Source organism: Hylobates moloch, unplaced genomic scaffold, assembly GCF_009828535.3.
Source record: "Hylobates moloch isolate HMO894 unplaced genomic scaffold, HMol_V3 SCAFFOLD_21, whole genome shotgun sequence".
Classification (NCBI taxonomy): domain Eukaryota; kingdom Metazoa; phylum Chordata; class Mammalia; order Primates; family Hylobatidae; genus Hylobates; species Hylobates moloch.
This window is the reverse complement of record NW_026652296.1, coordinates 4305727-4321264: the sequence shown is the minus strand read 5'-3', so window position 1 is coordinate 4321264 and position 15538 is coordinate 4305727. Positions and strand designations below refer to the sequence as shown.

General features: G+C 47.2%; 1 protein-coding gene across 1 annotated transcript; it reads left to right on the top strand.

Annotated features, from left to right (window-relative positions):
- Positions 1–4760: 4760 nt before the first annotated feature.
- Positions 4761–8251, top strand: LOC116461534 (protein FAM209B). Its single transcript, XM_032143347.2, has 2 exons — positions 4761–5299; positions 7898–8251. Exons 1-2 carry the CDS (start codon positions 5051–5053, stop codon positions 8162–8164), a joined length of 516 nt encoding a protein of 171 aa, XP_031999238.1. The 5' UTR covers positions 4761–5050; the 3' UTR covers positions 8165–8251.
- The last annotated feature ends 7287 nt before the right edge of the window (positions 8252–15538 follow it).

Below are 15538 nucleotides of genomic sequence, written 5' to 3'. Positions count from 1 at the left end.
CTACAGCCTGGGTGGTGGCGTGAGACCTTGTCTTCAAAATAATAAAAACAATGTTTGGGGGCTGGGCAAAGTGATTCTCACTTGTAATCTTAGCACTATGGGAGATTGGGGAAGGCAGATCACTTGAGCCCAGAGATTCAAGACCACTCTGCAAAACATGGCAAAACCCTCTCTACAAAAAAAAAAAAAAAAAAAAAATTAGCTGGGCATGGTTGCATGCACCTGTAGTCCCAGCTACTCAGGAGGTTGAGGTGGGAGAATCCCTTGAGCCCAGGAGGTGGAGGTTGCAGTGAGCTATGATTGCACCACTGCATTCCAGCCTGAGTGACAGAGCCAGACCTTGTGTCAAAAAAAAAAAGTTGGGGTGCTTTAGTCCTTAGGAGTAGTCCTAGGGAAACAGAATCTCTCTCTGACTTTCTGTCCTCCTTTCCCTACCCAAGGTAGGACTCTAATCTGATTGGGAGCCCAAAGACCTCATTCGAGAGGATCATGCTGCATACCCTAGAGGAAGGAAAGCTGCACAGAGAGACCAAGAGGAATCTGGACAGGTCCCGATGGGTTCCCCAATCAGTCTGTTAATATGAGATCTTACCAATTTTTGGCCCAATCACATTTCTTCATGATTGTGCATCATGCCTGTTTAATGAAGCTGCCATTAAAACCTAAAAGAAGGCCCGGCATGGTGGCTCACACCTGTAATCTCAGCACTTTGGGAGGCCGAGGTGGGCGAATCACTTGAGGTCAGGAGTTTGAGACCAACCTGGCCAACAAGGTGAAACTCTGTCTCTACTAAAAATACAAAATTAGCCAGGCGCAGTGGTGCCCGCTTGCAATCCCAGCTACTTGGGAGGCTGAGGCAGGAGGATCGCTTGAACCCAGGAGGTGGAGGTTGCAGTGAGCTGATATTGTGCCACTGCACTACAGCCTGAGTGACAGAGTGAGACCCTGTTTCAAAAAAAAGGAAAAAAATTATTCTTGGGCTGGATGTGGTGGCTCACACCTGTAATCCCAGCACTTTGGGAGGCCAAGGTAGGCGGATCACCTGAGGTCAGGAGTTCAAGACCACCCTGGCCAACAAGGTGAAACCCTGTCTCTACTAAAAATACAAAAATTAGCGAAGCATGGTGGTGGGTGCCTGTAATCCCAGCTACTTGGGAGACTGAGGCAGGAGAATTGCTTGAACCCTGGAGGCAGAGGCTGCAGTGAGCTGAGATTGCGCCGTTGCACCCCAGTGGGTGACAGAGTGAGACTCCATCTCAAAAATAATAATAATAATTTAAAAATAAAAATACAGTCCTGGCACAGGGGCTCACTCCTGTAATCCCAGCATTTTGGGAGGCCGAGGCAGGCGAATCACCTAAGGTCAGGAGTTTGAGACCAGCCTGGCCAACATGGTGAAACCTCATCTCTACTAAAAATACAAAAATTAGTTGGGTGTGGTGACGTGCGCCTATAATCCCAGCTACTCAGGAGGCTGAGGCAGGAGAATCTCTTGAACCCAGGAGGTGGAAGTTGCAGTGAGCCAAGATCGCCCCATTGCACTCCAGCCTGGGCAACAGAGTGAGACTCCATCTCAAAAAAAGAATAAATAAATAAATAACAAATACAAATACAAAAACTAGGCAGGCATGATGGCATGCACCTGTAGTCCCAGGTACTCAGGAGGCCGAGGAGTGAGAATCACTTGAACTTGAGAGGCGGAGGTTGCAGTGAGCTGACATAGTGCCCCTGCACTCCAGCCTGGGCGACACAGCAAGACTCTGTCTTAAAACAGCAACAACAACAAAAATCCACTCAACCACCCACCCACCCACGCACCCATCCATCCAACCATCCACCCATCCATCCATCCATTCATCCATCCACCCACCCACCCATCCACCCTCCCACCCATTCATCCATCCATTCAACAACATACTGAGTATCTACTGTACGCCATTTTGGCAAGAAGCAGGAATGGAGGACAAAGTCGTAGACAGGAAAAGGATTCTGGAAAAGTGGTCCAGGCAAACATCAGGTCAAAGGGAAGAGTTTGCTCAAGTTTGTCATGTGGAGGAGCAGAGAGGACGCTGGCAGGGCAGGTGGGAATGGAGGAAGTTGGGTTTGCTGGGTTGATAAGGGCCAGATCAGACATCATTTTACAGAAGGATTCATTGAGCAACTATGGTATATACCACATGTGTTTTTTTCTTTTTCCCCTAGACTGCTCAGCAGAATTTATTTTTTTTAGAGACAGAGTCTTGCTCTGTTGCCCAGGTTATAGTGCAATGGCATCATCTGAGCTCATTGCAGCCACAACTCCTGGGCTCGAGCAATTCTCCTGCCTCAGCCTCCCAAGTAGCTAAGATTACAGGCATGCGCCACCACACTCAGCTAATTTTTTGATTTTTTTTTGTATGTTTAGTAGAGACAGTGTTTCACCATGTTGGTCAGGCTGGTCTCGAACTCCTAACCTCAGATGATCTGCCCACATTGGCCTCCCAAAGTGCTGGGATTACAGGCATGAGCCACTGCCCCTGGCCATAGCTTGTAGAACTTCTTTGTTGCTCCACAGAGCTCAGTACAATTTAAGGCACAGCGAAGGTGCCCAGCAGACCCTTGATTGTTTCTTATGCAGCATAAAGTTCTGCTCCTCGGGAGTAAATCTGCGAATCAGAGCCTTCCTCAGGAAGATAGCTCTACAGATGACCCAGGGGAACAAGTACAAGCCGTGCGTTCCAGCACCCAGGATTTCTTGTTTCATGTCATTTTGAAGAACTCGTGGGTTCAGGTATACTGTGGAGTCCTAGGTTTATTCCCAGCCTTGGCCTCAGTTGTCAAGCCAGCTGTTCCTTCTCACTTGGGGGATTCAGCCCCTTCCCATTTTACCCACCACCTCCTAATCATCTCCCCTGCTCTACTCAACCATCTTTTTCTGGAAACTCTTCCTGCATAACCTAGTTTAGAGCAGTCCCCTTGTGCTAGTCTCTAAAGCTTCCTGTTCTTATCACAATCGTTTTTTCTTTTCTTTTTTTTTTTTTTTTTTGAGATGGAGTTTCGCTCTTGTTGCCCAGGCTGGAGTGCAATGGCACGATCTCAGCTCACTGCAACCTCTGCCTCCCAGGTTCAAGCAATTCTCCTGCCTCAGCCTCCCAAGTAGCTGGGATTACAGGCATGTGACACCATGCCCAGCTAATTTTTTTGTATTTTTAGTAGAGACGGGGTTTCTCCATGTTGGCTTGGCTGGTCTCAAACTCTTGACCTTAGGTGATCCGCCCGCCTCAGCCTCCCAAAGTGCTGGGATTACAGGCATGAGCCACCGTGCCTGGCCTCTTATCACAATTTTAATCAAACTATACTCTTTTCTTTTCTGAGACACAGTCTCACTCTGTCACCAAGGCTGGAGTAGTGTCTCGATCTCAGCTCACTGCAACCTCTGCCTCCCAGGTTCAAATGATTTTCCTGCCTCAGCCTCGCAAGTAGCTGAGATTACAGGCATGCATTGCCACACCTGGCTAATTTTTGTATTTTTAGTAGAGATGGGGTCTCGCCATCTCTACTAAAGAGATGGGGTTTAGTAGAGATGGGGTTGGCCGGGTTGGTCTGGAACTCCTGACCTCAGGTGATCTGCCCACCCCGGCCTCCCAAAGTGCTGGGATTACAGGTGTGAGCCACTGTGCCTGGCCCAATGTATACTCTTTTTTTTTCTTTTCTTTTCTTTTTTCTTTTCTTTTCTTTTTTTTTTTTTTGAGACCGAGCCCTGCTCTGTTGCCCAGACTGGAGTGCAGTGGTGCCATCTAAGCTCACTATAACCTCTGCTTCCCAGGTTCAAGTGATTCTCCTGTCTCAGCCTCCCAAGTAGCTGGGATTACAGGCACATGCCACCACGCCCAGTTAATTTGTGTATTTTTAGTAGAGATGGGGTTTCACCATGTTGGCCAGGCTGGTCTCAAACTTCTGACCTCGGGTGATCCGCCTACCTTGGCCTCCCAAAGTGCTGGGATTACCAGTGTGAGCCACTGGGTCCGGTTCCAAAGTATACTCTTAACCCAAGGCAGGCACACGCTACTGCTGTCAATGATGGTATGAGGTAATAGGTAGTGGTGGGGACTGTGGAGGGAATATGGCCACAGGATGGATGATTTCACTTGGCTCTAGCAGAAGACTGGTTCTATGGCAGTGTGGGTCCAGTGCTTCGAGAACTCTCATATTTTCTTTTTTTCTTTTTCTTTTGAGACAGAGTCTTGCTCTGTTGCCAGGCTGGAGTGCAGTGGCGCCATCTCAGCTCATTGCAACCTCTGCCTCCTGGGTTCAAGCAATTCTCCTGCCTCAGCCTCCCAAGTAGCTGAGACCACAGGCGTGTGCCACCACATCCAGCTAATTTTTGTATTTTTAGTAAAGACGGGGTTTCACCACATTGGACAGGATGGTCTCGATCTCTTGACCTCGTAATCTGCCCCCTTCAGCTTCCCAAAGTGCTGGGATTACAGGCGTGAGCCACCGCGCCCGGCCACACTCTCATATTTTCAAAGGAAGCCAGAAACCTGGACTTTTAAAGTGAAATGCCCACGCCCCCCCAACATTTAAGTACTGACAAATAATTTTTAGAAACAATGTAGGCCAAACAAAACACATAGGTAGCTCCGAGTTTGTAGGTGGCCTGTGGTTTAATATCTTTCTCTCCCATTTAACTCAGCTCCACGGGGCACATGGCATCTCCCTCTGCTCGTCACAATGTCTGGATCAAACAAATGAAAAACAAAAACATGGTGGCCTCTCCTGGCAAAGCTCCAGGGTTGGAAAGAGTCCCCTGGCAGGGAATTGGCACCCTGTCATGCCCATCCTCTCTCTCTTACTGCCTGCTGGAAATGCCCCCATCTCCCTTTGAGTCCTCCTCCCAGGCGACCCCTGTGACCTGTAACCTCTGTCCTGAAATCATCACAATGGCCAGGGTGGCCTCAGCTCAGGGCCTCTGTGACATCACCAAGGGCCTGGCACCAGGTGCCCAGTCTCCCAGGTGTGAGGGCAAGCAAACCCATCATGAGAACTCCCTTCCCCACCTCTGCTCACCATGTGGACGCTGAAATGGTCCCTGGTCCTGCTTCTGTGCCTCACCTGCAGCTGTGCCTCTATGTTCTCTTCTCTGAGAGAGAAAACTAGCGAACCCCAGGGGAAGGTGCCATGTGGAGGGCACTTTCGGATTCGGCAGAATCTACCAGAGTGTGCCCAGGGCTGGCTGGGGAGCAAATGGCTCTGGCTTTTGTTTGTTGTTGTGCTGTTTGTGATACTGAAGTATCAAAGAGATAGTGAGAAGAATAAGGTAAGGATGGCTCCATTTTTTACACCATATTGATTCAATCTCAGGAGTCTCAGGGAAACGGATGTTCTAGAGAGTCTAGGTGGCACCGTTGGGTATAATGAACCGACCTCATGGTCCTGGGCAAAGTTGGTAAGTTCACTTCATGATGTATGCTTATGAAGACAGTAGGCCCCAGATCCACAGATATTGGGACAAACAGTGGAAGGTGACCTCTAGCTTATTGGCTCAAAGTTCTTCTGGTTAGATGGATTTTTTCAAATGTAGGATAGATTCAAGAACTCAGCCGGGCGTGGTGGTTCTTGCCTGTAATCCCATCACTTCGGGAGGCGAGGGCAGGTGGATTGCCTGAGGTTGGGAGTTTGAGACCAGCCTGGCCAACATGGTGAAACCCCATCTCTACTAAAAATACAAAAATTAGCCGGGCGTGGCGGCATGTGCCTGTAATCCCAGCTACTCGGGAGGCTGAGGCAGGAGAATGGCTTGAACCCTGGAGGCAGAGGTTGTAGTGAGCTGAGATCACACTACTGTACTCCAGCCTGGGAGTCTGAGTGAGACTCTGTCTCAAAAAAAAAAAACCAAAAAACTTATGATGTGTTTTAGAAGGTCAAAATTATTCACAGGGCCAAATTCACTGTTCCCCTTGCTTTTTACATTTTTCTTAGTGTTTGACTTACTGCAAATTCCTGAGCTAAATGGAAATGATATCATCCCAACAAAATATGAGACTTCTGTAAGGAGATAAAGGTGTAGGCCAGGCACAGTGGCTCATGCCTGTAATCCCAGAACTTTGGGAGGCCGAGGTGGGCGGATCACTTGAGGTCAGGACCAGCCTGGCCAACATGGTGAAACCTCATCTTTACTAAAAATACAGAAATTAGGCCAGGCGCGGTGGCTCATGCCTGTAATCCTAGCACTTTGGGAGGCCTTGGCAGGTGAATCACGAGGTCAGGAGTTCGAGACGAGCTGGGCAACATGGTGAAACCCTGTCTCTACTAAAAATACAAAACTTAGCTGGGCGTAGTGGTGGGCGCCTGTAATCCTAGCTACTTGGGAGGCTGAGGCAGGAGGATCACTTGAACCCTGGAGGCAGAGGTGGCAGTGAGCCGAGATGGAGCCACTGCACTCCAGCCCAGGTGACAGAGTGAGACTCCGTCTCAAAAAAACAACAAAAAAAGGCTGGGCGCAGTGGCTCATGCCTGTAATCCCAGCACTTTGGGAGGCCGAGGCGGACGGATCACCTGAGGTCAGGAGGTTGAGACCAGCCTGACCAACATGGAGAAAGCCCGTCTCTACTAAAAATACAAAATTAGTCAGGTGTGGTGGTGCATGCCTGTAATCCCAGCTACTCGGGAGGCTGAGGCAGGATAATCGCTTGAACCCGGGAGGTGGAGGTTGCGGTGAGCCGAAATTGCACCATTGCCCTCCAGCCTGGGCAACAAGAGCAAAACTCTGTCTCAAAAAAAAAAAAAAAACAAAAAAAAACAGAAATTAGCCAGGTGTGGTGGCACACACCTGTAATCCCAGCTACTCGGGAGACTGAGGCAGGAGAATCACTTGAACCTGGGAGGCAGAGGTTGCAGTGAGCTGAGATCGTGCCACTGCACTCCAGCCTGGGCAACAAAATGAGACTCTGTCTCAAAAAACAAAACAAAACAAAATTAGCTGGTATGGTGGTGGGCACCTGTAGTCCCAGCTACTTGGGAGGCTGAGGCATAAGAGTTGCCTGAACCCCAGCCAGGGGTGGTGGTGGCTCACGCCTGTAATCCCAGCACTTTGGGAGGCTGAGGCGGGTGGATCACCTGAGGTCAGGAGTTCAAGACCAGCCTGGCCAGCATGATAAAACCCTGTCTCTACAAAAATACAAAAATTAGCTGGGCATGATGGCGGGTGCCTGTAATCCCAACTACTCGGGAGGCTGAGGCAGGAGAATCGCTGGAACCTGGGAGGCAGAGGTTGCAGTGAACCGAGCTCATGCCACTGCACTCCAGCCTGAGTGACAGGGCAAGACTCCGTCTCACAAAAAAAAAGAATTGCTTGAACCCAGGAAGCGGAGGTTGCAGTGAGCCAAGATCACACCAGCATGGGTGACAGAGTGAAACTGTGTCTCAAAAACACAAACAAAAAAAAAGAGATGAAAGTGTAAAGTAGTAATAGCTGGGCCTCAAAGTGACCATAAACAATTCTTTCAAGGAGAAGGAGAAAGGGAAAGAAAGCGTGTTCTCCCCTAGAAAGGCCCAGCATTTCATGATCCTGTGCCCAAACTGATTACAGGAAGGACTGGCAAACTTTTTCTGTAAAGTGCCAGAGAGTGAATATTTACAGCTTTGTGGGCAGTATGGTCTTCCTTGCAACTACTCAAGTCTGCTGTTGTAACATGAAGCAGCCTTAAACAATATAGAAATGAGTGAGCATGACCGTGTGCCAATAAAACTTTATTTACAAAAACAGGTGGCGGGCCAAATTTGGCCATAGTCTGCCAATGCCTGCACTGGAGCAATGCTAGAACCATCTTTTCTTAAATGAGCCCAACTCTCTTGGAACTGTGTCAAAACCAGCAAAGTCCATGATATTATTGACCTTGAATATCTTTCTCGACAGGAGCAGAGTCCTCCTGGCCTTCGAGGCTTCCCATTTCGCACTCCACTAAAGAAAAATCAAAATGCTTCTCTTTACAAAGACTGTGTATTCAATACCTTAAACGAACTTGAGGTGGAGCTTGTGAAATCTGTGTCCAAAGTGCGGAATCTTAAAGGTGCCATGGCAACAGGCAGTGGCAGTAACCTCAAGCTTCGAAGGTCAGAGATGCCTGCAGATACATACCATGTCACGGTCTATGACTTACGGGGAGAAGACAGCTCTAGCTGAATGGATTTGTATGTCAAAGTAGGAGAGAAATAAGTTGAGTGTTGACAAACTGTATGCAAACTAATAAAACTACTCTGAAGAAAAGAACTTCCACGTTTGAGATCTTGCTTCTTTTCCTTTTTTCACTAGAAGAAAAAGTGAATGTGAGACCAGTAGCCATAGCAGTGATGGTTTTGTTTTTGCCTCTGTCACGTCCTCTAGAGCTGTGGGTGGTGAGAAGAGCACCGAAAGCTACATAATAGTACGTGATGAGCTCGTGCTTCCGTGCAATGGCTGCGGGTGGACGATGGAGTTAGGGAAATCTGGGATAAGATGCTGATGTCATTTCCATACAAACTCTTGCTCTCTATAGCATCTATTTGTGCAAGACACAGAACTGCTTTTTATCTTTGATATATTACAAAAGACGGCGTTAATGATAGTTTTAAAATGGTAAAGTGATTCAATTAGGAGGGGTGTATTCTAGGGTCATCTGATTCTCTCACCACAAGAGTCCTTTCACTCATTCCATTTCAAAGGTTCCATGTACTGACTTTTCCTTCTACCAAACTGGCAGTTACATTTGTCAATAGTTGGATTAAGAAAAAGGGAGAGGCCGGGCATGGTGGCTCACACCTGTAATCTTAGCACTTTGGGAGGCCAAGGCGGGAGGATTGCTTGAGTCCAGGAGTTTGAAACCACCCTGGGCAACATAGTGAGATTCCTTCTCTATTATTTTTAAATTAGAAAAAAAAGGGAAAAACAATTCATCCTTTCTATGTCATTGGGGTTTTGGATACAGATGTGCTAACCAGGGGCTCCCCAATCAGTTGATATGTACTTTATCATACTTATTTAAAATTTGGATATTTTACATGTTAGTGTGGCTGACTCTGCACATACTTAGGGCCGTAAGTCTCCTACTGACCCCTGAGCCCATCTTCCCTCATTTAAAAGGCCAACCTATGGCCGGGCGCGGTGGCTCAAGCCTGTAATCCCAGCACTTTGGGAGGCTGAGACATGCAGATCACGAGGTCAAGAGTTCGAGACCATCCTGGCCAATGTGGTGAAACCCCGTCTTTACTAAAAGTACAAAAATTAGCTGGGCATGGTGGCGGGCGCCTGTAGTCTCAGCTGTTTGGGAGACTGAGGCAGGAGAATCGCTTGAACCCAGGAGGCGGAGGTTGCAGTAAGCCAATATCGTGCCACTGCACTCCAGCCTGGTGACAGAGCAAGACTCTGTCTCAAAAATAAATAAATAAATTAAATAAATGGCCAACCTGATGGTTTCATAGACACACCTGTGCGTGGCTGGAGAGAACAGTTAGCTGTGGGACACCATGGAAATTCCTTTATTTCAGTTCAGTCCAAACTTCTGGTGCCTGACAGAGAAGTCTTGAATCTCTGCCACCTTCCTTTATTTGTCCACTCCCATTATTTGCACAAGGCTTTCAGGATCCTCCCTGCACAGGTGATTTTCTCCATATGTAGGAGGTGGACCTCTTCTAAAAGGTCCTTGAACATTTTGCTTTTTGTCTTAACTGTCAGCTTTCAATATGGGGGAAATGGAAGGAGCCAAGATTACTCCTTTTGCCTTCCAGATTATGAGTGTTTTCAAGCAAACCGGATTATGTGAGTTATTTTCACAGCCCACTCTGAAGAAATCCAGGTAAGAAAAAGAATTGGTTTTAACCAGTAATCTCAAGATGGAGCAGGTTTTAGATTGTCTTCATTTAACCAGTAGATACTTAGATCTGTGGTCAGCAAGCTACAGCTCACAGGCCAAATTCGGCCACCTGCCTATATTTGTACAGCCTTGTGAACTAATAATGATTTTTATATTTTTTCATGGTTAAAAATATCAGGCAGGGTGTGGTGGTTTGCGCCTGTAGTACCAGCTACTCTGGAGGATGAGGCAGGAGGATTGCTTGAGCCAAGGAGTCTGAGTTCAGCCTGAGCCACATAGTGAGACCCTGTCGTGCTATATATATATATATATAGCGACAAATATATGTATATATTTGATGACATGAAAATTACATAAAATCCAAATTTTAGCACCCATGAAGTTTTATTGGAACACAGCCACACTCATTAATTTACATATTATCTATGGCTGCTTTTGTGCCACTAAATTTCCACGTTGTCTGTGGCTCTAGCTTTTGTGCTTACAATGGCAGTCTTGAATTATTGCAACAGAAACCAATATGGCCCACAAATATTTACTAACTGGCCCTTTACAGGACAAGTTTGCCAACCCCTAATTTATGCTAATCTCATATGTTAACAAGCAGAAGCTGGGCGCGGTGGCTCACATCCCAGCACTTTGGTAGGCTGAGGTGGGTGGATCACTTGAGGTCAGGAGTTCAAGACTAGCCCAGCCAACATGGGGAAACTAAATATAGTCTCTCTACTAAAAATACACAATTAGTTAGGCATGGTGGTGGATGCCTGTAATCCCAGTTACTTGGGAGGCTGAGGCAGGAAAATCGCTTGAACCCAGGAGGTGGAGGTTGCAGCGAGCCGAGATCACACCATTGCACTCCAGCCTGGGCAAGAGAGCGAGACTCCATCTCAAAACAAAATAAAACAAAAACCAGGAAATGTATCCATTAGTAGATATATTCATCTTCACAAACATATTTGTCTGGAAGACAAAAATGTAATTTTATCAAATTTTTTTATTTTTATTCTTTGAGACAGGATCTCCCAGGTTGGAGTGCAATGGCATGAATGACAGTGGCTCACTGCAGCCTCGACCTCCCAGGCTCCAACAATCCTCCCACCTCAGCTTTTCCTTTTTTTTTTTTTTTTTTGAGACAGAGTCTCACTCTTGTTGCCCAGGCTGGAGTGCAATGGTGTGATCTTGGCTCACTGCAACCTCTGCCTCCTGGATTCCAGCGATTCTCCTGCCTCAGCCTCCTAAGTAGCTGGGATTACAGGCACCCGCCACCACACCTGTCTAATTTTTGTAATTTCAGTAGTGATGGAGTTTCGCCATGTTGCCCAGCCTGGTCTCTAACTCCTGACCTCAGGTGATCTGCCCGCCTCGGCCTCCTAAAGTGCTGGGATTACAGGCGTGAGCCACCGTGCCTGGCCCCACCTCAGCCTTCCTACTTGCTGGGACCACAGGCATGCACCACCATGCCAGGCTAATATTTTTAAGATTTTTTTTGTAGAGTCTGTTGCCCAGGCTGGTCTTGAACTCCCAAGCTCAAGTGATCCTCCTGCTCAGTCTCCCAAAGTGCTGGGATTACAGGTATGAACTACCACACCCAGCCTATAAACAGTATTTTTGTGTATAGCTCCATCCAGGGCACTAGCAACTAAAGATGGGGATCCTCTGAAAGGGGAAATTGCCAAAACTCCTTAGAGCAAGTGCACCAAGGATGTAAATTAGAACAAAATCTGCTGTACATTTGGATTTAACAATTCCTCAAAAATAGTATCCTCCATGTCTTTGGCCTAGCTTAATACACACTGTGCAGACCACAGTTTTGCCTAGAAAATAGTGTTTTTTCAATCCAGTCAATTTCATGCAATATTTTCATGCTAAAATGCATTAGATGTCATTTTTGGAGCCATATCTTAAAGTTACTCAACTCTGCTGTTACAGCATAAACTCAAATTCTGTTACCACACCCTGTGGCTTAAAAAGAGAAATTGAGGCCTGGCGCGGTGTCTTATGCCTGTAATCCCAGCACTTTGGGAGACGGAGGCAGGAGTATCCCCTGAGTCTGGGAGTTCAAAACACTCCTGGGCAACATGGTGATACCCTAACTCTACACAAAATATACAGAATAGTCTGGATAATGGAGCCTTGGGAGAAAAAGTTTTAAAAAAATAAAAAGAAAAGAAAAAACAAAACAAAAACAAGCAAACAAAAAAAAAAACTGGTCGAGCATGGGGGTGCGTGCCTATGGTCTCATGTACTAGGGAGGCTGAGGTGGGAGGATTACTCGAGCCTGGGAAGTAGAGGCTGCAGTGAGCCGTGATACCACCACTGCAGTCCAGACTGGGTGACAGAGTGAGACCCTGTCTCAAAAAAAATAAGACCAGGTGCTGTGGCTCATGCCTGTAATCCCAGCACTTTGGGAAGCGGAGGTGGGTGGATCACCTGAGGTCAGGAGTTCAAGACCAGCCTGGCCAACATGATGAAACCCTGTCTCTACTAAAAATCCAAAAATTAGCTGAGCATGGTGGTGTGCATCTGTAGTCCCAGCTACTCGGGAGGCTAAGCCAGGAGAATCGCTTGACCAGGGAGGTGGAGGTCGCAGTGAGCTGAGACGATGTCACTGTCCTCCAACCTCAGCAACAGAGTGAGACTCCATCTCAAAAAAAAATAAAAGTTTAAAAATTTAAAAAAAGAAAAGAAAATGAAAAATAGAAAGAGAAGTTGATACATAAATGATAACTGCTGATCACTGTAGTTGCCTAAATCCTAAAGTGTTTATCAGAGCAGGTTGACAGCTCAGACTGTCTGCAGAATGCATTCCCTTGCAGCTGTAGGACTCATGGCATTTTGCATCTTCAAAGCCAACAAGGAGAGTAAGATTCTAGAGCGAGTCACTAGAACAACAGGGGCCTCACAATGTGACGTCATCATGGGAGCCATGGACATCAGCTCTGCCACGCTCTACTGGGTGGAAACAAGTCACTCACGGGTGTGAATACCAGGAATGGGACCCAGCTGCAAAGAGGCTGCTCCAGCATGAGGTGATGGAGGCATCGTGCTGGTGCTAACAAAAAATTGAGCATTAGACAGGGGACATAGCCACTGCACAGGGCCTTGTTCATGAACCTGGATGCAGGTGGTGGGCTAAATTCTAAGATGGTCCCAAGAGGCACTCACCTTTTGGTTTTTAGGGGGTTTTTTGTTTGTTTTTGTTTTTGAGATGGAGTTTTGCTCTTGTTGCCCAGGCTGGAGTGCAATGGCACAATCTTGGCTCACCGCAACTTCCTCCTCCCAGATTCAAGCGATTCGTCTGCCTCAGCCCCCGGAACAGCTGGGATTACAGGCATGCGCCACCACACCCGGCTAATTTTGTATTTTTAGTAGAGACGGGATTTCTCCATGTTGGTCAGGCTGGTCTCAAACTCCTGACCTCAGATGATCCACCCGCCTCGGCCTCCCAAAGTGCTGGGATTACAGGCGTGAGCCACTGCCCCTGGCTGGCACTCACCTTTTGTAATCTTTCCCTTGAGTGTGGTGGGAGCTGTGAAGACGATGACATTGTCTTACATAAGACCCCATAGTAGCCACAAGACTTCCCTGGTGGCCTGAAGATGGAAGCTGCAGTATCGTGAGACCACAGGGGTTCCATGGTAGGGACAGGGACATGAAGGTGGCTGCTAGGACCCGAAAGAGAGCCCAGACAACAGCTGGGAAGAAAGCGTGGACTTCAGTCCTACAGCTGTAGAAATGAATTCCACCAAAAACCAGTGGCTTGGAAGAGGGAGCCTGAGGCTCAGATGGTAGAGCAGCCATGACCGATACCTGATTTCTGCCTGGTGGGACCCTAAGCAGAGACCCCGCCAGCCTTACATGTACTTCTGACCCACAAAAAATGTGTGATGAGTGGGCGTTGTTGTAAGCCACTACACTTATGGCAAAGTTTTTACACAGCAATTAAAGATGAATACATCATGCATACACACACAAACACACAAAATGTTTCCATCTGCCACTTCTGATACCACAGCTGACACGTCCACCTTGCCCTTTGACCTAGTCACTGGGTCTCTGAGCCAGGGAAATGAGACCAAAGAAACAGTAGCCATGGATCAAGAATGAGAACGCCTAGTCCCTTGAAAGCAGAGGCTATGAACTATTGGCTCAGACACTAAACCTCCCCTGCCCATACCATGTTTGTTTGGCCCACAGTAATTTTTCTTAACTTTTTCTTTTGAAATAATAATAGGTTCACAGGAAGTTGCACAGGTGGCACCGAGAGGTCCCGTGTGCTCTTCACCCAGTTTCCTCCTGTGGTTGCATCTTAGGTAAGTCAATCCCAAAACCAGGGAGTTGACATGGAGCAACGTGTGCTTGCAGAGATCTGGGCCGTTTTATCCCCCACATGGATTCGGGTAATCACCACCAACAACAAGATACAGAAGGGCTGGGCGCGGTGGGGCACACCTCCCAGCACTTTGGGAGGCCTAGGTGGGAAGATCATTTGAGCCCAGGAGTTTGAGACCAGCCTGGGTAACCTAGTGAGACCCTGTCTCTACAAAAAACACAAAAATTATCTGGGCATGATGGCTTGCACCTGTAGTCCTAGCTATTCAGGAAGCTGTGCAGGAGGATTGTTTGAGCCTGGGAGGTCGAGGCTGCAGTGAGCTGAGATTGCACCACTGCACTCCAGCCTGGGCAACAGAGTGAGACCCTGTCTCAAAAAAATTTTTTTAAAAACAATCTTTATGTAAAAACAAAGAAGGAAAAAAAGATACAGAAGTGTCCTGTCACCACAGGGATTTCTGTGCACCAAGCTGCCTTCCCCCACCATCCCTAACTCCTGGAACCACTAATCTCCATCTCTATAATTTTGTTTCGAGAGTGTTCTATAAGTGGAATCATACAGTCTGCGATGTTTTGAGAGGGGCTCTTTTCACTTAGCCTAACTCCCTTGAGGTCCATCCTGGTTGTTACCCACACCGTGAGTTCAAGCCTTTCTGTCACTGAGTACCACATGCCCCACTTTGTTAAACCATCCCCTTATGGAGAGACATGTGGGTTGTTTCAAAAAGCTTTGGTATTATAAACAGCTGCTATGGAGAATCACGCACAGGCTCTCGTGTGGACACGAGGCTTCATGACTCTGGGATAAATGCCCAGAAGTACGATTTCTGCATCATGGAATAAGTGCGTTTCAGCCCACGGTAATTTTTTTGAAAGTTTGAATTAGAGGCTGATAGAGTCTGGCTCTGTGTCCCCACCCAAATCTCATCTTAAATTGTAATCCCCACGTGTTGGGGGACAGACCTTGTGGGAGGTGACTGAGTCCTGGGGGTGCTTCCCCAGGGCTGTTCTCGTGATATTGACTGCGTTCTCATGAGACCTGATGGTTTCGTGAGGGCTTTTCTCCCCTTTGCTCTGCATTTCTGCCATGCTCCTCCTTGCTGCCACCATGTGAAGACGGATGTGTTTGCTTCCCCTTCTGCCATGATTGTAAGTTTCCTGAGGCCTCCCCAGCCCTGTGGAATTGTGAGTCAATTAAACTTCTTTCCTTTATAAATTACCCAGTTTTGGGTACTTCTTTATAGCAGCATGAGAAAGAACTATTACAGTGGCCAACATTTTACAATGAAATTTCACATTATATTCTAATATATTCTAATGAGATAGAAACCATAAGTACCCATAATATGCAAATAATTATAATGGGGGATGTAGCA

Excerpts from the sequence above, each read along its gene's own strand:
- LOC116461534 (XM_032143347.2), top strand. The coding sequence starts at position 5,051 with ATGTGGACGCTGAAATGGTCCCTGGTCCTGCTTCTGTGCCTCACCTGC. Across the intron at positions 5,300-7,897 it reads GAGATAGTGAGAAGAATAAG|GAGCAGAGTCCTCCTGGCCT; the intron begins GTAAGGATGGCT and ends CTTTCTCGACAG.